This window comes from Epargyreus clarus, unplaced genomic scaffold, assembly GCF_041222505.1.
Source record: "Epargyreus clarus isolate Ecla_fem2 unplaced genomic scaffold, WU_Ecla_fem_2.2 ptg000002l, whole genome shotgun sequence".
NCBI classification, from domain to species: Eukaryota; Metazoa; Arthropoda; class Insecta; order Lepidoptera; family Hesperiidae; genus Epargyreus; species Epargyreus clarus.
Window position 1 is genome coordinate 10,203,834 of NW_027332210.1, and position 23,627 is coordinate 10,227,460.

Sequence of the window (23,627 nt, forward strand, 5' to 3'; positions counted from 1 at the left end):
TGTAGTCTATCACGTAGTTTGATTACTTGTGCCAATTCCACAAATAATACTAAAAGGTGGGTAGAAATCTCCGTGGTTCCACTCTGGAGGCACCACCGTCACACCTGTTTCCGTCTAATACCAGCAGTGTAGTGCTGCTGTGTTTTGGTTTGACAGCGTGGTAGAGGATTTTTACGGCGTTCCAACTTAATCCTTAGTAGCAACGTAATTGTGATCGACCTCAGCTAGAAATCTGATCCTATCTAGGGTTTTAACCCTAAAGTTTACTTTGATCATTTACCACCATGTGGACTGCATACTTGATTTTGGCTTCGACAATACAATACAAAACTACTGTAGCCACTAACAATGTTAAAGTCATCAGAACCACCACCTTACTACTTTTTCCAGCAGCTGTAGAGCGCTGTGGTATTCTTTTGTTTAAGTAACAAAGTGTTTTTTTTATTAAGCGATACCATATCGATGTATCGTCGCATATAAAGTACGTTCGTTCATAATAATGTACCGATCCACATCAGCGCAGAACGTAAATCACAATGAAAGATTCAAAATCAATGCGAATGAGTTACCTCGCTTAAATTTACCGTGCTTTCACTGACACAAAAAAGTTACGGATAATCGTCAACGATATCGGTGTTGTGTCGTCGAATCTAAAAGTCTGTCAAGATAGCATTGGTGTTGATTTGGTTTGTCGGCGACGATATACCGTTAATGATACGATCTAAAAAAACACTCTAAGGTTCTATACGTGCTACTACACGTGCATTTTGGTAACATTCCTGCTATATTCAAGATTGGTTGTAAATTTTCCTATGCTACTGTGACTACTGAAATTCGTGGAATATGTTGCATCATTATATAAGGGAGAAGATATACCAAATATACAACAGAAAACATCTAGTGATACAATCATATTACGAGTAAAAAGACGTATATGATGTAAAATTTAAAACCTGTCTTAAATCTGTTGTATATACAAAAACACAAGAGACAAATCAGTGTTCATTTAAACACGTCTTTTTACTTCAACAGATATATTGTATCTGTCTAGATGGAGCATTTCACATGTGAATACGGGCTATAGCAACTGCCACAGCTGATCAATTTAATAGATCACAGCTAGAATTTCAATACTTAATAGCAGATTACAAAAGGCTTTTCAATCCTGACTGCATTCTGATTCTAGACACATGAAATATTTCGCATATGGTATTTAAATACATTGACTTAGTAATAAATGGAAGTCGAGTCTGTTATTAAATTGTTGAGTCAAAAATAAAACCAATTGGCCTGGCAAAATTTTTACTAGTATAAATTCAATTTGGCATAATTTATCGCAAAAATGGCTTCATTACCATTTGCTGTGCCGCTTGGATAATAAAAGCAGCATTGTAGCACTTTAATCACTTTGACCAGAGAGGTACCGGGTTCGGTCCCCGGCCAAACAGATGTCTGAATGGTGAATTTATATTTCTGTTCTCGGTATCGGTATTTATTTATTCTTCTATGTATGCCCCCATGGCTTGAGAAAATGAGAATCCTAGTGTGTGTACATAGCGTCCATTTTAGCTCAGAAAACAGACTCAACCTCCACTCCACTAAACCAACGCAACATCATTGCATAAAACGTGTCTTACATATCGTACCTCCTGCCGCAGTTCCCGCAGCGGCGACGCGGAGGGCGTGTCGAGCGCGGGCGAGCTGTTGCTGTTGTGCAGCGGGCTGCTGTTGCTGTTGCTGTTGTTGGTGTTGTTGAGCACGCTGCTGTTGTTGTTGTTGAACGCGAGCGTGTTGTGCACGGACGCGTTGATCGCGCTCGTGATGCCGTTCGCCGCGGCCGACGTGTACCAGTGGCTTGCTGATTGCATGCCCACTTCGCTCTAAGGATTAGAAATTATTGTATTAGAGAACAAAGATTTAAAAAATATACGTATAAATAATTAAATAGCAGTCAAAACTCGGGCTTTCTACCGGATTCTGAGGTTATAATCCCTGAGCTTTTTTTTATCTTCCCGTTACTCGTCAAGATAGGGTGCCTCACGTATTATGAATCACGTTATCGAAGTTTTCTAACATCTTCCATATATAAATGCTCCAAACTGAGACTGTAGGAGCACGATCGCTCCTCGGGCATGATAACCTAGCCCACAGGGAGATCTCTCTTTGCCAAATACCAATCCACACTTGACCTGAGCTATGGACTATAGCCTAGCCTTGCTCACTCTGAAAGGAAACCTAAACCCGACAGTGGGACAATAATATATTGACGATATGAATAAATTAAATCATAACAAGCACGATACCTTTCTTATCCGTTTCTTGTCACGTCTCGGCGTCAGAGTGCCGCTGTTACCGCTGTTTCTGAGAAAGAAAGAATATTATAACACTGATAAGAATAAAGTAATCATTGAATCTGTTCAGGTTATGCATTTCATTCATCACATGTGAAAAATACAGTACACACGCAGAACCAAAAGTAAAATAGTAGAATCCTTATATTATAAAAATATAGTCTTAAACAAAAATACATAATGGCACTTACCTCACTAGATTGATTGCATTATTAAAACTGAACTTCGATTTATTGGCCGACCTGCAAAAAGAAATGTATAAATATAACAATTTTAAGCAACCTAATATCACTATAAATATGTTAAATTCATGGACCATGGACCTCTGTAATCAACCCCAAATAGGTATAGATATTGCTACCTGAGGTCGGCCACAGATGCGCCGCTACCCCTGAGGACTAAGCTGGAACGCCTCGGAAAAGTATGTCTCCCTTACCACACCCTTCAAACCGGAACACAGCAGCGCCTAACACTGCTATTATAAATGCCCCTAATATAACAATATGTGTTACTCGTTGCCGGTGGAGATGTCGGAGACGCGGTGCGCGGCGGGCGGCGGCGTGTCGGCGGCGCGCAGCGAGATGCGCAGCTGCACCTCCGGCGTGTCGGGCTCGAAGTCGCACATCTGACGAGGGAAATTATTATGGAAGAGGTATTCATTTAAGGATTTATACATAATTCCAGCTTGATGCTTCATATATTAGATTGAAACCGTTCATCATTATCAAATCATTACTTTCCCTATACTGAGTATGAATTTCTTAGAATGAGTAGGATTAAGCCACGTGAAAATTGATATACTTAAGATACAATTCCAATCTTTTTTAAGATCTCTCAGGTATGCAATATTCCTCATGTTTTCCTTAAAGTAAAATCTACCATCAAAATAAAAATAAAAATCCTCTTATTCTGAGAGACCCGTGCCCAACAGTGAGACAGTAATGCGTTGACGACAATACGAACGATGATTACTTACGTCATATTATATTTATGATAAAACAAGTTTCCCTAGTAAATTTAGTTAAATAAAATGTTAGATGTAATCATATTTCTGTAATTTTGCATTTTATTACTGTTTGTTTTCTCTAATAAATAAATAAAAATAATAACTATTTTACTATATACCTTTCGTCCATATCTTTGGTGTACATGTTGTTGCAATTTTCTGAAGCACTCTAGTAAATGTGGGTACATGACGTGCGCGGGGTCCCGTTGTGCGTGAACTTCCAGAGCTGAAATTAATGTACATGTACTATTATTCTTCTTCTATACTATATAAAAATATCAAAGGAGAAAACATTCTACTTGATTATCCCCAGATGAGACTAGATTTCTTCTTGAATTATTTCTTTTTATTGGCCTGAAAATGCGCGGCCTCGTACGCGGCCGTTATGAACGCGGCTCGTAGTGCACCGCGAGTGTAGGACACCGCACGGTGCCGCGCCAGTGCACTCACCGTACTTGAGCAGCGGCACCTGGTCCGCGATGAGGTCGCGCAGGCGCTGCAGCAGCGCCGCGTCGCGCGGGTGCCGCGCCTCGTACGCGGCCGTCATGAACGCGGCTCGTAGTGCACCGCGAGTGTAGGACACCGCACGGTGCCGCGCCAGTGCACTCACCGTACTTGAGCAGCGGCACCTGGTCCGCGATGAGGTCGCGCAGGCGCTGCAGCAGCGCCGCGTCGCGCGGGTGCCGCGCCTCGTACGCGGCCGTCATGAACGCGGCTCGTAGTGCACCGCGAGTGTAGGACACCGCACGGTGCCGCGCCAGTGCACTCACCGTACTTGAGCAGCGGCACCTGGTCCGCGATGAGGTCGCGCAGGCGCTGCAGCAGCGCCGCGTCGCGCGGGTGCCGCGCCTCGTACGCGGCCGTCATGAACGCGGCTCGTAGTGCACCGCGAGTGTAGGACACCGCACGGTGCCGCGCCAGTGCACTCACCGTACTTGAGCAGCGGCACCTGGTCCGCGATGAGGTCGCGCAGGCGCTGCAGCAGCGCCGCGTCGCGCGGGTGCCGCGCCTCGTACGCGGCCGTCATGAACGCGGCTCGTAGTGCACCGCGAGTGTAGGACACCGCACGGTGCCGCGCCAGTGCACTCACCGTACTTGAGCAGCGGCACCTGGTCCGCGATGAGGTCGCGCAGGCGCTGCAGCAGCGCCGCGTCGCGCGGGTGCCGCGCCTCGTACGCGGCCGTCATGAACGCGGCTCGTAGTGCACCGCGAGTGTAGGACACCGCACGGTGCCGCGCCAGTGCACTCACCGTACTTGAGCAGCGGCACCTGGTCCGCGATGAGGTCGCGCAGGCGCTGCAGCAGCGCCGCGTCGCGCGGGTGCCGCGCCTCGTACGCGGCCGTCATGAACGCGGCTCGTAGTGCACCGCGAGTGTAGGACACCGCACGGTGCCGCGCCAGTGCACTCACCGTACTTGAGCAGCGGCACCTGGTCCGCGATGAGGTCGCGCAGGCGCTGCAGCAGCGCCGCGTCGCGCGGGTGCCGCGCCTCGTACGCGGCCGTCATGAACGCGGCTCGTAGTGCACCGCGAGTGTAGGACACCGCACGGTGCCGCGCCAGTGCACTCACCGTACTTGAGCAGCGGCACCTGGTCCGCGATGAGGTCGCGCAGGCGCTGCAGCAGCGCCGCGTCGCGCGGGTGCCGCGCCTCGTACGCGGCCGTCATGAACGCGGCTCGTAGTGCACCGCGAGTGTAGGACACCGCACGGTGCCGCGCCAGTGCACTCACCGTACTTGAGCAGCGGCACCTGGTCCGCGATGAGGTCGCGCAGGCGCTGCAGCAGCGCCGCGTCGCGCGGGTGCCGCGCCTCGTACGCGGCCGTCATGAACGCGGCTCGTAGTGCACCGCGAGTGTAGGACACCGCACGGTGCCGCGCCAGTGCACTCACCGTACTTGAGCAGCGGCACCTGGTCCGCGATGAGGTCGCGCAGGCGCTGCAGCAGCGCCGCGTCGCGCGGGTGCCGCGCCTCGTACGCGGCCGTCATGAACGCGCGCTCGTAGTTCACCAGCCCGCCCTGCACCGCAGAGTCCAGGATACCTGAGGGGGAACACGTTAAGGTGGGTACAGACTGCTGTAACACATTATACAATGTAACATGGGGAGAGCATTTCATAAGTGTGGACGCAGCGCGCGCACCAACTCGGCATGTACCCGTTCGCATCTGTTTCCGCGCATGCGCGCGCAGCGAATATGGCATGTCTTCTTCCTTCGTCATTGTTCGTCAGTACAGACACACAACCCGTTCATATACGATTAATTTATTATTTTAATCAAACTTAACTCATGGACAAAGATAACGTACGTCTTAACCAAAAATGGAATCTTAAGAGCTACTTTACGTATAATACGCAACGTATACGTACGCATGTAATACAGTTGTGTAGTGTACAAAATATTATTTTGAAAAATGGAAACAAAAAGTTTTAACATCAAAAAGCATAATTTGATAACTGATCTTGTATGTATCATTAATACTACGAAACAGTATGAAACATATGAAAAAAATACTTGCCAATCTTTAAAATAATTAAATGTAAAATTAACCTAATTTTAAATTAACATTAAAAATAATCAAATGTAAAATTAGGCCACTCACCACTTAACCTCAAAGTGAGCGGGAATAGAGGCGAATCCGGCGACTTAGCGTTACGGGCCAACACCTTCAGTTCTCTGTTAACACCGGTGAGGGTCTCGACGGCCAACTTCAGCGGCGACACCTTGTACGTACGCACCGATATCACCGGGAACCAGCGTAGGATACCTGGAGACGTGGGTTTGTTTGGAAGATAAGGCTTTTTCTTTAAAACATAGAAAGGACATACGTTTGTTTAGAAAATATTTTTTTGCGTTTGCTTAGAAATAGATTTCTTATTACATAATATAGGAGCAGCAAATGACCATGCAGTTCTCCTGGTGGTTGGGCTTCTGCCGCTCAAAGACCTGATGTCTTTGAGCGGCAGAAGCCCAACCACCAGTCAATCAATCCCAAATAAGATTAGATTCCTACGACCTATACCTTAGATGCGTTCAACGCCTCGCACTGCTATGTCTCCGTTACCACACACTACAAAATGGAACAAAGCTGTGCTTAACACTGCCATTCAGATATATCTAAATAATTTATTCAGATATATGTTCTTTGTCTGATTCTTTGTGATTTCAACTTAGTGTTTGTCCATGGAATCCTAGTTTCCGGCTGTGAGTGTAGAAAGCGTCCGTTTTTTGTCCTTCTACCTATAACGCAGAAACAGGTGTGGCTGCGGTACCTTCTGTGTTAAGCCACAAAGAAATCTACCGCCTTCAAAGAGATATAGTATGGGACATAATAGAAATTGAGTTTAAATATGCGATTAAATGTACAGAAAGACAGACCTGGCAACGTATCGCTGATCTCTAGTTCAGTTCTCTCGACCCAGCGCCGCGCAAACTCATTCTTCTCTTCCTTGCCAGTCGTTTCGTCGCCGGAGTCGCTCGATGAGTCCTCTGCGAAAAATAAAACCATTATTAGATCAATAAAGAAATTAGTGGTCAAGGAAGTCATAATACAAAACACATATTAAAAAAAAATAATATAGACATATTTTAACAGATTAAACTGTTTAAAGGTTTTATTTTTTATTTTTAGTAGCACTTTTTCTAGTAGGTTCATGCAAGAAGAAACATACATACGCATGTACGCACGTATACATGTTTTCACCCATGTATACACATGCACAGGTAGACGTACCAACATTTGTTATATTTCTATATCTTTTTTTATATATTACTAGCTGACCCGGCAAACGTTGTGTTGCCATATAAATGAAAAAATGTTAAGAGTGAACAACCCTTATCATAATAAGGGGTATGAAAAATACATAGTAGCCGATTTTCAGAACCCGCGATCTTCGCCCGCGTAAAATTATATATTATAATACGGGGCTATTAGACGAGCATGTAGTCCACCTGATAGAAAGTGTGTACTGCTACCCATGGACATCTTTAATCAACCCCAGATAATATTGGTTACCTATCTGAGGTCGGCCACAGTTGCGCCGATACCCCTAAAGACGAAGCTGGAATGCCTCGGAAAGATGTCTTCCATACCATATATACATGTATTAATATATCAAAGCTTCTCTATAGTAAACTCACCGTAATAAGGTCTAGAGAACACGAATTTATCGACGTTGTTACGCTCATAATACTGTAGTATCTGCTCGTCGACCGGTTTTCCCGACAGCCGTTTTAACTTGTCCCCCATTATTGGATCCACCGCGTTGATTTGTAGATCTAGGTTACTTAGTTAATGAAATTATCAATTACGAATCATAAGATTAAATTCTATATATCTATAACATCTAATATCTAATAACAGGTCTCAGAGTTAAAAAAATGTGTTCACAATTTGTGGATTGGTAGACTACAAAACTTTGAAAACATTTTTTAAAGGACAAACGCATGTAGGTATAATCAAGATATATTATTTCACCCTTGCCATTAAAAAAAAAGCGAAAATTACCAACAATTAACATTATAGCAACAATGAATCATTGTTTTATAAATTAATATGACATGTAAAAACACAACTTTTACTTCTTCCCTCTCCTTTTTTCTTAATTTTACGTGTCTATTAACATATTATAATGGATCAATTATCCCAATCCCCCCTTATCTCTTCGCATTAAATATGTCACGTGATCGGTAACTTTAAATCAGAAATAGTCGGTTACAAAGGATACATTGTCCATCAGACTCCGTGATTTCCTCTCCGGGCGGGTCCAGCTTCAATAACACCTCCGCGTCGGGCCACTCGTCCAGCATGCGCTCCTCGAAGTCGTGTAGCTTGTCGCACTCGTTGCCTCGGTATACGAACCCCTGTGAAGATGTTTTTTTTTTAATTAGTGTCTTATAACAACGGGCATAACAGTCCGTTTGATATTGTTCATGGACATCTGTGACAAGTACTCGTGCAGTGTGGATGTTGGATCACTTACATGTGAAGTGACTAACTTAATAGTTAGGAGGGGTTAAACATTTTTGATAAGTTTTTAAACTTCTATGGGAACCAGTGGTCACTTATAGGGCATCCATTAATTACATTATTTCCCCTCATGTGAGTTTGAGTCAAATTTGATTTCCTCTTTCCCCACCATAATACGCTACGAATCCCTTGTTCGTATATTAAAACTAATGGAACACTCACATTAGGCAGTCGCAGGTGTTGCGGGAAACCCTTCCCGTGGTATATAACGCGGAAGTACGCCGGGTGTAACCGAGGCGAGCGCATCATGGCCGCGTACAACTCAGCAAGGTACGCGTGTAACTCCGCTAATGGTGCATAGCCCAGCGCACACTCCTCTACCACGCGGATTAGCTCTTGGACCGCCGCTACCGCTAGCTCCCATTGTCGCCCCGCTGATACTAGTACCGCTACCTCCAGGTATAGCGCTTTCTGGAAATATGAGTGTACTAATATACAACAGTTCATTTAGTAATGGTTAAGATTAGGTTAGGTTAGCGTTCGAACTAAAAATAAAAGATATAAAGTACCAAAAAACATTATAGACTACAAAAAAGTACTGCAAAACGTCAAATAAGTTACAAAACTTAATATTTATCATAAAATGAAAAAAGGGATATTACTAATATACAAGTAGTAGTACTAAAACGCAAAGATTATATATATGACATAAAAAAATCCATTTAGTCGATTGCATAAAAACAATGGTTGCATTGTTTAAGTCAAGGGTGAATAGGCTACTTCTAGGCAAGCGTGTTTTATCCGAGGCTGCATCTCACTTAACATCAGGTAACGCTGCAGCCAAACGCAAGCCTATAGTAAGATTTAAAAAAAAAATCTACATTTGATTCTTTTTTTATGTCGTGTAATAAAAACGTTACAACATCTCAAAAACAGCGTTAAGACAAGCCCGGCTTCTTTCTAATGAAGAGTTTCGTGGATCTCAGCTATGTCGATAACATAACTATGAACAGTACCACCGTACCTTCAGCTCCCTGTGAGTGGCATGCACGGGCTCGTTGGGGTGCCTGAGCCGCGGCGGCAGGGGGTCGTCGCTCCAGTCCAGCAGCTTGGCGTGCAGCATCAGCGCCAGACCCGCCTCCGTCCAGTGGTTCGCCTTCTTGTGCATCTCCGCCAGGCGGTGAACGTAACTGTAAAGGTAATAATATAAAATATTATAAACTATATACGGCTTTGTAAACGTTAATTTTCGAAATAATGCATTCGGATTGAAATACAATTTTGTGTGTGAATTATGCATGGTCAATCAATCATGAATTTTTCAAACAGTCAATTTTGAAAGATAAGGTTGAAGGATACCCTAGTATCAGGTGTTGTGGTAGAGATCATATTAAGTCGTATAGCTAAATGTACAGAAAAACATATGACGTATTTATTCGCGTATTTTAAACGTATTTTTTGTTGTCATTTCGTATAAGTTAACTTCCAGAATTTTTTCAACAAAACAAAACTTATACAATAATAATTTCTTCCAGATACTTAATTTTGTAATTGATATTCTAACTAAAAATCGTCCACAGTCTACCTGTACCATACCTCACGTATACATTTCAATCTTCATCCACATAACTATCACAATTCGCACTACAATCACAACAACAACATTTACTACGTTTAACTGCCACGTTGCTACAGCACAACATAACCGTAAGATAACCATAATTGCAATGACAGTTACCTGTTTTTCCTATGTCTCATTCTTTGTTAATCCACTTCGTGTACATTAACGTTGGTGACCAATGAAAGAAACAAATGAATACGCACCGTATGTACATGTGCGGTCGCTCGATCTGCTCGTAGAAGCGCAGCACGCCCGAGATGAGGTGCATGCGGTGCGGCGTGGCGGCCGCGCGGTACTGCAGCAGCGCGTCCAGCTGGCGCGCCACCGCCGCCACCAGCGCCGCGCCCGCCGCGCGCAGCGGCTCCGCGCGGGCGACTAACGCCCCGCACAGGGAGACGAAGCGACGCCGCCACGCCGCGTCGCCGAGACCCGCCTCGGCTAACACGTCCAGCTTGTCGATCAGCTCGCTCTCGAGTGTGCGTAGTAATCCGCCCTCCTCTGCACAACCCGAAATAAGTAACATTTTATTTTTTTTTGATCTAAATTATCATTAATAACAACACGTCATATATAATATAGCCAAGATGATTTTCTTTGTTTTTAGTATGCTACTTTTAGCCTACTCACCGTGTGCAGTCCGCAGATACCACAAATAAAAGTAAACTAAATTTTATATGCTTATGTATCTTGTAATCGTGGAAACAGTTACAAGATACACTATGAGTATAAATCAGGTATGCACAATATAAGCGAACGATGCGAACTAAATCGCGCGGTGGACCGCCGCGTGACTACTATTTGCTGATGGAACATTGTAGGTGTGATGCACCATACACTCTCCAAATACTCATCAACTTAACTTTAATTCTGTAATGACTATTTTTAATTTAAAGTAAAATTAATTAAAATAACCTTATTACCAGCATTATTTTGACAACAGACAATATCGCTCATAAAAATCTAATTTTGAAAAACAATAAAACAACTAAATTAACCAATTGTAAAACAAAATGAAATTAAACAAACAATTTCCTCATTGAAGATACGTCTCCAATAACACAATACAATATAACCACAAACACAGTAGTAGTATTTTATAGGAAAACAACATTAATAATGAAACACTAGCAAGATAGAACAATACTCACCGCACTCCCCCGAAGCGACGTTATGACTGTACTCTGTTTGCATCATGTCAAAGAAGAGCGGAATGGTCGTGTTTCTCACCACCTCGTCCCTCAGGAAACTCACTTCTAGGAACGGACCCACCAGGAACGGGATGAAGCTGTGTTTATGGTCACCTGAGGAATGAATGAAAATAATGTGAAGTTGAATGAAGTGAACGAACGAAAACTTCCGGTTTTTACAGTCACAGTCTCAAACTATGATTTCATGTATCTTGGACATCAGAAATACACAACATAGAGTTAAATTCATCATTAAAATGTCTACTTGGTCAACTAACGAATTGCTTTGTGTATCTGACCGGTAAAGTGAAGTTCCGCCGCGCAAGTCGTTTGAACGAGTAAATTGTGAAAATATCATACACTTATGCGTCACTTTACACGTCACGTTATACAAAAGTCTCTTTATGCCGCTTGACCTAACGAGTGAGACAAAAACAATTTATCAAATAATACATTCTTCGGCATCACCAAGTGCTGGACCCGTGATGGTGTTGTCCATGTGCTGGCTCCAGATGACTCACACCACCAGGTGGAATGCTTGGCGGAGCTAGATGCTATTCCCAGTAAGCCAGCGGCATCTTCATCGTCCGTGCAGCCTGCTCCAAGCGCGAGCAGACCCGACGGCAGGGATACTACTCGCACCAAGCGAATACAAAAGAATAAGTAAATGTCGCTAGCTTGTAAGTTCTTTTATGTACTCCTTTTATACTATGTTCTTTTGGCTTCTTTTTTACGCTTAATATCTGTTGTGGTCTGTCTGTAGCGTTTTGGTGTTTTCATGTTTGTTTTGAGTCACTATAGCTGTATTTATGTTTATATGTTAAATACGATAGACTTGGCGGTATTCATTTGTAATTGCTGTTTACCCTATTATTTGATTGTTTTTCTTATTTTTAATGTAAGTAATAGTTATTTACAGCACTCACTGACAATCACGTCAAAGTCAAATATCAATAAAGTTGACAAACTTCATAGTGCATAGACAATCACCTTGTGTTACCAGACTATGTTCCGGTAAGACAAGTTAGTCGTACGACAAAGTTACTGATTATTGTTTAAATTTGTAATAATGCATATCTTTTTCTTTAAATTGTTTAAATAATCTCGTATTGCTATAGTGATTTTTATAAATTATTTTATTTTGTTATATTTCTATTTTTCTGTTAATTTTTAGTTCTTATGTCTTTTTTATTTTTCTTGTTACGCCTTGTGTCTGTGTTATTTCGGTGTATCATTTTATTTCTTCCAACATGCTGGCGGGTAGGAGTTAAAGTCACTAGTTTATATATATATATATATTTATACTTAGTTTATGTAATTTATATTCTTGGTTAAATACTGGTTTATATATTGAATTACCATAATATGCAATTTGATGATAGTAACGAGCACAATTTATCTTTCTCTTCAGCCACAGATGGATTGAGTAGTAATGACAGTTTTGAAAGTATCCCTCCTTTAAACGTAACTCTAGATTCCTATTTCTCAGATGTACTGAAAAATTTTAACATTGTCCATATAAATGCACAGAGCATTCCAGCACATTACCCCGACATGTTGTCATCATTCGATAGCACACATATTCATGCTATTCTTATTTCGGAATCGTGGCTTAAGCCATGTCTCCCTTCCACGGCATATTCTCTTCCTGGATTTCACCTAATTCGCAACGATCGCACTGCTCGGGGCGGTGGGGGGGTTGCAATCTATCTTCGTTCCCATATCCCCTTTTCGATTATAAGTATATCACCGCAGGACATTTCTGGGAACGAATCTGAACATCTCTTTCTGGAAGTTCATCTCTCTAATGCAAAACTACTTCTTGGCGTTTTTTATAGCCCGTCTCTTACCGTCGATTACTTTTCCTGCCTAGACAAACTGCTTGAAGATCATTGTCCACTTTTTGACCATACAATTATTATGGGTGATTTTAATACTTGTCTACTCAAGCAGGATGTCAGATCACACAAACTACAGTCCGTAGTTAATGCGGCTAATCTTAATATATTGCCACTAAGTGCAACACACTTTTTTCCAAATTGTGACCCATCTCTGCTCGATTTAATTATCGTATCATCACTGGATCATGTTGCAAAATATGGCCAGTGTGCTGCTGAAGGTTTTTCATATCACGACCTTCTCTATATGTCTTACAAAATTCGTCCTCCTAAAGCTAAGTCAAAGATTCTCCTTCAGCGTAATTTCAGTGGAATGGATGTTGCAAAGCTTCGACATGATGCTGCTAATATTGATTGGGGAGTCATTGAGAGTGTAAGCACTGTTGACGAACAGGTGGCACTCTTTAACTCCTTGCTAGTACAACTTTATGACTTGCACGCCCCTGTTCGCCCAGTTCGCATACGACATCCACCAGCTCCTTGGCTCACAGACGACTTGAGGGCTTTAATAAATAAGAAAAATTCTGCCAAGTCGAGGTACAAGATAGATTCCAGCAGAAGTAATCTTGAGCGGTACAAATCCGCAAGAAATCGGTGCAATATGATGTGTAGAGATCTACAACGACGCCATATCCATAAGTCTGTTCAAAATGAAGACCCTAGTAGGGTCTGGAAATTTTTAAAAACTTTAGGAATTGGGAAAACACCAAAAAAATCTCTCCCACACAATCTCGACGTAAACGATTTAAATCGTCACTTTTCCGCCACGTCTTCCATTGATAGCGAAACAAAAGCAAAAACTTTAAATCAACTGTCACATTTTCCCAATCCAACTTCTCCTTTATTTTCGTTTAGTCAATTTTCGGATCGTGATGTCGAGAAGGCAATACTCTCCATACCATCAAATGCGGTCGGCAGTGATTGCATTAGCCGGAAAATGATCATTCCTCTCCTTGACATACTTCTCCCTTCCATTACGTCCATTCTAAATAATTCCGTCCGTAAAAACTCCTTCCCTTCGACCTGGAAAGATGCCCACGTCATCCCTTTACCCAAAAAGTCCAATCCCTCCGACCTTGGCGATTTTAGACCCATATCTATACTTCCTTTCCTATCTAAAGTCCTTGAGGGCCTTATCCATCAACAGCTTAGCTCTTTTCTCTCCGCTAATGCACTACTTAATCCTTTACAATCCGGTTTCCGTCCAGGTCATAGCACGGCTACTGCATTGCTAAAAATCACTGATGACATACGCATGGGGATGGAAAATCAACAGCTGACAGTGTTGACGCTGTTAGATTTCAGCAATGCGTTCAACGCTGTTGATTTCGATATCCTCTTGGGGGTCTTGCGTTCTCTCTACATATCTCCGACGGCTATTGACTGGTTTCATAGTTACTTGTACGGACGCCGGCAGCGGGTTCAAATTGATGACAAATTTTCCTACTGGTTGAATACTGTCGCCGGTGTACCACAAGGTGGCGTGTTGTCTCCTCTCCTATTTACTATTTTCATAAATTCTATTAGTCTTCATCTCACTTCTCTCTACCATCTATATGCAGATGATTTGCAAATCTACAATCATGCGTGCCTAAACAACTTACCCAACGCCATCAAGATTGCTAATGCTGATCTAGATTGCATCTCGACCTGGAGCAAAGCCTTTGGCTTAAAATTGAATGCTACTAAGTCTCAGGCAATCATTATAGGGAGTTCGCGACTGACCTCTAGGATTGATTGGCACAACTTACCACCAATTGTATTGGATGATGTGCATATTCCTTATAGTAATAAGGTAAAGAATCTGGGTATCTACATGGACCAACACCTTTCATGGATACCTCAGATCTCAGAGGTCAGTAGGAAACTCTTTGCTGCAGTGAGCTCACTACGAAGGCTAAAAAATGTTTTACCCATTCCAACTAAAATTACGCTTGCACAGTCTCTCTTGCTACCAATACTTGACTATGCTGATGTGTGTTATCCGGACATTACCGAGGAGCAATTAAATAAGCTTGAGCGTCTCCAAAACTTATGTATACGGTTTATATTTGGCCTAAGAAAGTATGACCATGTTTCCGAATATCGTGCTAAGCTCAAGTGGCTCCCAATTCGCCTTCGCCGGAATGCTCACATTCTATCTCTTCTCTATTGCTTACTATTTAATCCAACTGCCCCTCCTTACCTTAAACAACGCTTCCAGTTTCTCCACTTGTCCCATGACCGATCCCTTCGCTCCTCAGAAAATCTTGCTCTCTATACTCCCTCTCACTCAACTTCCTTTTACAAAAAATCCTTCACTGTATCCGCTATCCGTCTTTGGAACTCCCTCCCTGTTTCTATTCGTTACTCCCAATCCTTATACTCCTTCAAAAATCTTGTCAAATCCCATTACCTTAAACTCTAACTGTTTTTCCTTCCTAAATTTGTGCTCTTGCTTCCAATCGTTTTAAACTGTGTTATCTTTGTTTTTAATTTTAATCTATAGTTTCTTCCCCTTTCGTTTATTATTTGTTTATAATTATGTATAAATATCTATATTAAGTATGTTTATTATGTTAGTATGGTTATCTTAAATTTACACTTGATTTTATGTATTTAAAATAACATTTATTTGCACCCTGCCTATTCTTTTAATTCATCCCCTCTTTAACTCCTCACCCTAAGGTTGCCTGGAAGAAATCGCTGTGTTAGCGATAAGGCCGCCTTTTGTATCGTCCTAAATTGTATGTTTTTATTTTTGTTTACTATATTGGGTACAATAAAGAATATTATTATTATTATTACATTTTCTTAATTTATTATTTCAGTCAGTGTTGTAGAGACAATTTTACTTTCACAATTATATTACCTTACCACCTACAACATTTATAAATATAGTTTTATAAATCTTGTAGGTGGTTTGAGAAGTATCAGATTGAAGTAGTAAACGAACATGCTGTCAATCTGATGTTAAGCGTTCACATTCCATATAGAACAGGGATTCCACACGAACTAAAATACAGATACGTTGCAACTCCTGAAAACTAAAATAATGGTTATATGTATATCAGCCGATAGTTGTGACTTACCCAAACTATACCACATATCCTGCAACAGATTTGCCGCTGTTCGCCTCAGATCACCATACAGCGCGTACGCCCTCTGGCGGCGGGCGGCGGACAACGCCTCGAGCTGCAGCGGCTTAGCGGCCGCCACGAGCCCGGTGGTCACGAACCACTCGCGCAACGCCGCCTTCACCACATCCGCCTCGGCGGCGTCCGGTGTGTGAAGGCGCGAGTTTAGAGTTGTTGCTAGGAGACTGTGAAAAGATAAATAAAAAGTTGTAAAATTCGTTCACATTAAATCTCACACATAAAATTTTACACAATTCCAAAGTAAAAATTTGGCATGTTAATCGGTTGATTGTCAACCAAATATCATTTTCTATCATAATTATATCCAAAATATGACATAATGTGGTCAAATTAGAATAATTTGATAAAAAGTCCGTCCTAAATGATTCACTAGATTCCTTGATTAGGGCAAATTAATGACACAATACTAGTACACAATAATGTTCCTATTCAACTTCAAAACCACATACCAGCGTCTCTCTCTATGGGTACAGTGTCGTCATAAGCATGACGTCAGCACTCACCCAAGCACGTGCAGCATCACATAGTTTCCGCAGATGTACCGCGTACCTACTTTACCTCAATGTCTTTACAGCGATGACGTCACGACTCACCCGAGTGTATGTATGCAACATCACGCAGTGTTGCAGCTGCAACATGTCCGCCCAATGTAGCCGGATCGCCGCCGCGCCGCCGGTCGCCTCCGCCTCGATGCTGCGGGGGTTGCATGATGACATCACGACTCACCCGAGCGCGTGCAGCATCACGTAGTGCTGTAGGTGCAGCATGTCCGCCCAGTGCGGCCGGAACACGGGGCGGTGGAGCAGCGCCGCGACGAACGCGAGCGAGTCCGCCGCGAGCGCCGCCGCGCCGCCCGTCGCCTCCGCCTCGATGCTGCGCACCACCGCCGTGTACTGCTCTGGCGACATCTGGCGGACCATCTCGAGCAGCACGCAGACTAAGCGGCGCTAGGGAGATAATATGATCGTTCAGGTTATACTTTTTTAAGAGTAATAAGGTGTTGAGTCAGCTTTTCCTATTCTTTTATCGTCCTCCAACCTTAAAGAGGAGATAGTGCCAAGTGCGGGTTATAGTCCGCGCCAAGCTGCTAGTCTGGTCTGAAATTGTTGCTCGCAAGTGTAGTGATTTACTATGGCGTCGCAATTCATTTCTATATTCAGAGCGGACTAGCAGTTTTACGCGGACTATATTAATGTTTCACGCACCTTGAAATTTATTATTCGCTCTTAGATTTCCGATATGTTATCCTACAAAGTTAAGGCAGATGATAATTATTTTAAGTAGATACAAACTTTAAATCTCGGGTTTTTAAAATTTAACTCTGCGACCTAAATCCCAAGCTACCATCAAAATATATAGCAACATTCTATCACGTTGCAGCAATATCGTTATTAAGGTATTATTCGGACGGGATGAAGAGGCAAAAAAAAGTTTTAACAAACCAGGAAGTGTGCAGTGTCCAGTAACGGATACATTAATAGTATAATTAAAGAGAAATTAAATGTAACGTTAAAATAAATAAGTAATTTGGCTACTAAAACAGAAACCATAACACTCACCAACAATTGATCCGTGGCAACCGAGGGCGGTTCCTCCTTCGACCTATCCCTTAGAATCGCTGCGGCGGTGCGCATGACCGTCGGCAGGAGGCACCGCGCCACCTCCCCTCTGTCCGCTTCCACGGGGCCGACGTCCTCACGCGCGAGGAGGGAAACAACTTCGCCGAGAGTCTCCACGCATAACTCCACCTAGGTATACGCGATAAAATGCTGCTGGTTTTCAAATGTAATAAGACGTTCTTGTAAGATATGACAAGGAGAGCGATTAATACAGATACAGAGAGATACAAGTTACTTTTAGATATGACTATAGGAAACGTATATTGGAATTAGCCAGTTTCAATTGGGCAAGTATGGCAAATGGGGCATTTGCCGTGAAACGGGTTGACCGATGCGTATATGATTGATGGAGTTTAAGATTCCTGTTTTATAATCAAACCAAAACCAAACATGGTATCTCTTAAGAGATACTTAACATTGGTTCTACCATAGTCAAATCATAAAATTATTATAAATAGGTAATATATATTTTATTATGTACAATATAAAATACTGTAATATATTTAGGGAAGTTGGGAAAATAAACAGAATCCTAAAGTTAGGTAAAATATCACTAACCTCCGTTGCTTATTCGTCGCTTCAGCTGCATAGAATTAGACAAGTATTTGTAAATATATATTTTTTTACTTAAATATTTATACGGATTACATATTATATGTTTCTTTTATTATTTTATATACTTACCACGCCCATAGATTTGCTATAAATAAATTTTGAATAAAATTTCTTATTACTATTATTTCCTCCTTATTATCGTGATAACTTCATTGCAGCATCACAGCATTAGAATGTACCTATTTTAAAAATAATTAAGCACAAGTTGCATACTTTCCTTAACTTCCACTCATGTTTCCATACAGTGACTGTGCCACGATACTTAATAAATTCAATATATAATTAAATGTGACCAACTGAATTAACGTCTTTAAGTACTTACTTAATTTTCTCCTACTCATCTATCGACCGATTATCATAAAAATTAAGTAACATAATATAATTTGTAAATAAGACAAAACATTATGTACAAAACAGTATGTTTGTTTTTTTTTTATTTTGGACAGATCCCGAGGAAATAATGAAAATCTTTGTAGTTGCCGGTTGAACATTTGAGAGAAAGGCAACCGCAAAGAATTATGTATCTTATATATAAAATTCTCGTGTCACAATGTTAGTTACCGTACTCCTCCGAAACGGCTTTACCGATTTTCACCAAATTTTATATGCACATTCAGTAGGTCTGAGAATGGGCTTCTATCTATTTTTCATACCCCTAAGTGATAAGGGTTGTTCACCCTTAACTTTTTTTATTTATATGGCAACACAACGTTTGCCGGGTCAGCTAGTCATGATCTAAAATCCCAAAGGATCGTGGCACAACCACATCGGCAGTCCTCGGCAACGTTCGGCTGCAGTCGGGCGTGTAGGTGTAGGTACTACGTACGAGGTGCGTGCGGTGCGCGCGGTGTTCCCGGCGCGCGCTGTCGGCGCCGAGCAGCCGCGCCGCCTTGTCCACGGAGCGCAGCTTGTGCGCCGCCTCGCGCTCCAACTGCGCACGCGCACGCTACACTTGCCGCGCTTGTACACAACGACACGTACCCTGAGCTCACAACTCCTTGACAATTTAATACGACCGATTGCAAATTTAGTAACGGCTATTCGCAATGGCGGTCACCACCTTCAGTAGTGAGGAAAACGGATCGAAGAGAGAGGGAGAATCGCAGTGAAAGAAACATTAATAGCTTCTACAATAAATGCCCGGATTCTAATAGAAAACTATGCCACCCGTTTGTGAGCTCTACGATAGACTCGCCGAATTGCAAGGAGAAAGGAACATCACTATTCGCTTGTAGCAAGTACCCCGACTTCTAATTAGATACGATGCCATTCGATTGTGAGCTCAAGATTCATGCCGATATCTATTTTTTTGCGACGTTGCGATCACATGCCGCAGATAGAAGTGTAAAATTTATAGAAGTTTGTCCTTCAATTATATTTCTTTTTTATGAATTTGGATAAGCTATCGTCCTGGATAGATTTTAATTAATATTTTTACTAAATACGTTTTTATCTTTTAAGCATTTCTATTCTGCGGCATGCGATCAATCTTTTCAATAATTTTACGCAGAACCACGATATAATTGTTAGCACTGTAATCCCTTCTTTCATACATTTTATTTAATTACGAGTTCATATTATTATGTTTTCTATAAAAACTCTGATGCCGTCAATGATATCGTTTTACTGCAAATATATTGTTATAAAACGCATTAAGCATTACTGGTATAAAATAAACAATAATCAGTACAAAATACATGACGTTGTTGTTTACGTACAAAATAAAATAAAAACAATTATTTATTAACAAGTTTGACAGTTACTATTTTTAATTAATTATAACATAGCAGAATTTTTAACTATGCATAGGAAAGGTTTTTATCCCATAGACTGTTTCAGAAATTTCTTTACAGTCAAGTGTATCTGTCATAATGTTATTTAATGCCAAGAAAATATTAATAATCGTTTTAGTTTTACATGTGGCAAGTATTTTATATTCGAACAAGATTTTTTCACATAATATATTAAAACAGTAGAAGAAAGTTAATTAATATATTATTTCGTACTGATTAGACGTTACACTCACGAGTTGTCCATTTTCAATTTTGAAAATGTTTGAATTTACAGTAATCCAATATTATGATTTACGAAATTGCAAGTAAAATGAAGTAGATATACAAATTGAATAAGACCTTCATGCACCAATTTTTTTATACTTTTTATTCTCACGTCAGGATCGTGTAACATCTCTTTTTCTGTAAAACTTAAGTTAAATCGACAGTTTGAATTCGTGCAACTTTTTACAATTCGGACAACATATGAGTGTAATGCATGCACATCGAAAGTTTGCACACAAAAGTTCAAGCGACACTGAAAGCTCGCTTGTTATTCGAATTTTATCATTAATGAAAAGACACGACATCAAGATTATCATTATATTTATCATTAATTAAAAATCACAAAATACAAAAACGTTGCATTTGTTACGTCAAAATGAATTTCACTAGTGTTTAATTAAATTTAGTAATCAGACATTAGTTGTTTATTTTAAAAAATAAAATGGAAATAAATAATACATATTTTATTATAAAATACAGTGTGTTGAAAGTCAATGTGATGAGGTGTTGTGATATATATTTCGTCATATATTTGTGTACTGTGTATAAATGAAAATAATACATTTTATATACATAAGATTGTTATAGGAGAAGGATAGAGAGTAGAGTAGAAACCATATAAAATATAAATGTTAAAAAGTTACATAATACTTATATATTAGTGCCGGAAAAACACACACAGTGACAACACACAACAAACACAAAAACAACAACTTGTGGTTCACAATTACGGTATTTATTTTTATTACTTTAGCCACTTACCATTTCTAATCCTGATTTGTATCAAGGTTAAATAATAACTAACACACTTCAAGGAAAAACATGATATTTTATCATTGTACAGAAACTCTATGTCCCATTGTTACAGGCGTCTACGCGCTAATTTAAGCCTATTGTATTTTACTACACTCCTAATACGCGATTTGAGATAAGTAGTACCCAATCGTAGATTTCGAAACTGAATTCCAGCGGGTTGTACTGCAAACACTAGCCTAATATTTCTGAATATAAAGAAAGGACGGTGTCCGTTCCCGAATTTTGCTGTTAGTTTACAATTTTCTGAGAATATGCGACTAGCTCACTTCATGTAAAGGCACTGTTTGTTGCTTAACTTGGGCGTTACAAATTCTGATTTTCACCGTACCATACGTGCTACGTGTTTATAAACTAAAAACAATACTAAGCTGGCCAAACTTTTCTGTTCGTTTACAATTTTCCAAAAAATTGCTATCGTTTTAGTCATTTAAATAGGACCATGCTCGTCTTACTAGTCTTTGCTTACAAATTGCGAGTGCCGCCGACATATAAATGTTATTAATATTATTTTCCGAGTCAATTATTGTTACAAATAGTAGGGTGCGATAGCTACACACCATTAGCTTTTGGAAAAACCGTACATAATATAATGTGCATAATATTTGCACATTTATATGCAATCAAAATAGGTATTTAATATCCAATGCATAATAAAGAGGAAAATTCGCAGCAAAACAATTTAATTATTTTATATTTATTTATAAATAAATAACGCCTTATTATGATTGAAAAAAATTGCCTATTTATAATCTTTTTTGTTAGTACCCTCAATATAGTAATTAAGGAAAATTATTATGATGAATACAGGGCCTTAATTTTTTTTTTAAAAACTAATCTTATAAATATTGTGAACCACAGTTTAATAACCATACTGGACACACACACGTGTAAAACACTCCGACATGCCCACAAATAGATATATACCTACGTGTATATATTACATAAGCATTACTATATAATATTTAGTGAGGGAATTTCGAAAAAAGTGTAACTTTTAAGTGATTGTTATTTAAAAAAGTATATTTTTCAAAGTGATAGTTAAAGAACGAATTGTGTGCATACCTCAAGATGCGAGTGCTACGCTAATTCCGATGTGTATGAAGAACCTTTATTATTAAACTTTTTGCTCTATTTATTTTTTTCTTCTTGTGTGTCAACTATACATTACATAAAACTAGAACTTTTTCATATTTAAGCCTAACGATAAAGTAGACGTGCTACCTGATGGAAAGTAGTCAACGTCGCCTATGAACATATGCAACACCAGAGGAGTTGCCAATGCATCGCCGGCTTTAACTTAACTACAAATTGCTATTTTAGTTGAGTTTTGTTGGAATTTATTTAAATGGTTTCCATGACATGATTGTTCCGAAGAGATATTTTGAAATCCCTGTAAATACGTCTTTCATAAAAAAAATATCAATAATTAATTACTTTTAAAGTAGAAATTGTCAATAAGCTGTAATAGACATTTTTCCGCAGCTCCGGCCATTTCAATTTGGCGGTGGTAAAATTCATGTCGCTATCGACATGAGAAAAAAAATCCCACCTAAAACTTGACTTCGTGAAATATTTTACTATTTATAATTCAAATTAGCTTTTGTAAAGTAATATAAATATTTAAATGGTGTAGGTAACACACACAAAGTAGTCTCACATATTTCAAGTATCGAGGTTCTACACACACATCAATAAGCTAAATTAAATTTTATTTTAATCGAAAGCTAACAAATTAAATTTCTAAAAAAGCGTACAATATGATATTAGTATGCCAATTATTGTTTTAAGTTTGGAACATATTGACAACATGTCTATTGTATTTTAAGTTATTGTTAAATATTCTGTCAATATATTCCTTTGTTAGTGACGAGTGACAACAACCATGCAAAACAACAACAACATTTAACTTAAATTTATTTAATTACTAAGTTATATCCATTATAAATTAATGTAAGAACTATAGGGAGCTGATGATGATTTAAATTATCTTTATTATTATAACGCTTCATAGCTTTTTTACTCGCTTCTTTGATTTAAATAGTATGAGAGACAGTGACCCAACATACAATAATCAACTCCCTAAAGTGTATTAATTTATGTGTAAGGAAGTCGTAAAGTTACATATCAATTAAAATAATTAAAACCTTCGAATGGTTTTTATCTAGGTAAAGCTTTATATCTCGTTCTTTGACACGCACTACAGTCCAACTACAAGACGAATTTTAATATATGACGTGTCGTTGGATTCATCTAAATTTGTAACAAAGGCTATATTTTTAACAGTGAGGTTGCTTGTTTTTGTAAAAATTACATTTATTTTATTAAGTGGTCACAGCCGCCCATATGGAACTCTG

At 40.1% G+C, this 23,627-nt stretch overlaps 1 protein-coding gene across 1 annotated transcript in view; it reads right to left on the reverse strand.

Moving 5' to 3' along the window:
- Positions 1-23,627, reverse strand: part of mbc (dedicator of cytokinesis protein myoblast city) — a 62,216-nt gene that overhangs the window by 5,684 nt on the left and 32,905 nt on the right. Inside the window, exons 19-36 of the mRNA XM_073080037.1 lie at positions 19,227-19,331; positions 17,726-17,914; positions 16,893-17,113; positions 16,101-16,330; positions 11,093-11,245; positions 10,148-10,442; positions 9,348-9,513; positions 8,546-8,794; positions 8,082-8,217; positions 7,495-7,632; positions 6,733-6,843; positions 5,957-6,121; positions 5,248-5,397; positions 3,477-3,583; positions 2,864-2,976; positions 2,543-2,593; positions 2,304-2,361; positions 1,638-1,880 (exon numbers count right to left, since the gene is read on the reverse strand). Coding sequence (XP_072936138.1) covers positions 1,638-1,880; positions 2,304-2,361; positions 2,543-2,593; positions 2,864-2,976; positions 3,477-3,583; positions 5,248-5,397; positions 5,957-6,121; positions 6,733-6,843; positions 7,495-7,632; positions 8,082-8,217; positions 8,546-8,794; positions 9,348-9,513; positions 10,148-10,442; positions 11,093-11,245; positions 16,101-16,330; positions 16,893-17,113; positions 17,726-17,914; positions 19,227-19,331 — 2,880 coding nt within the window. The remainder of the gene's footprint in view (positions 1-1,637; positions 1,881-2,303; positions 2,362-2,542; positions 2,594-2,863; positions 2,977-3,476; positions 3,584-5,247; positions 5,398-5,956; positions 6,122-6,732; positions 6,844-7,494; positions 7,633-8,081; positions 8,218-8,545; positions 8,795-9,347; positions 9,514-10,147; positions 10,443-11,092; positions 11,246-16,100; positions 16,331-16,892; positions 17,114-17,725; positions 17,915-19,226; positions 19,332-23,627) is intronic.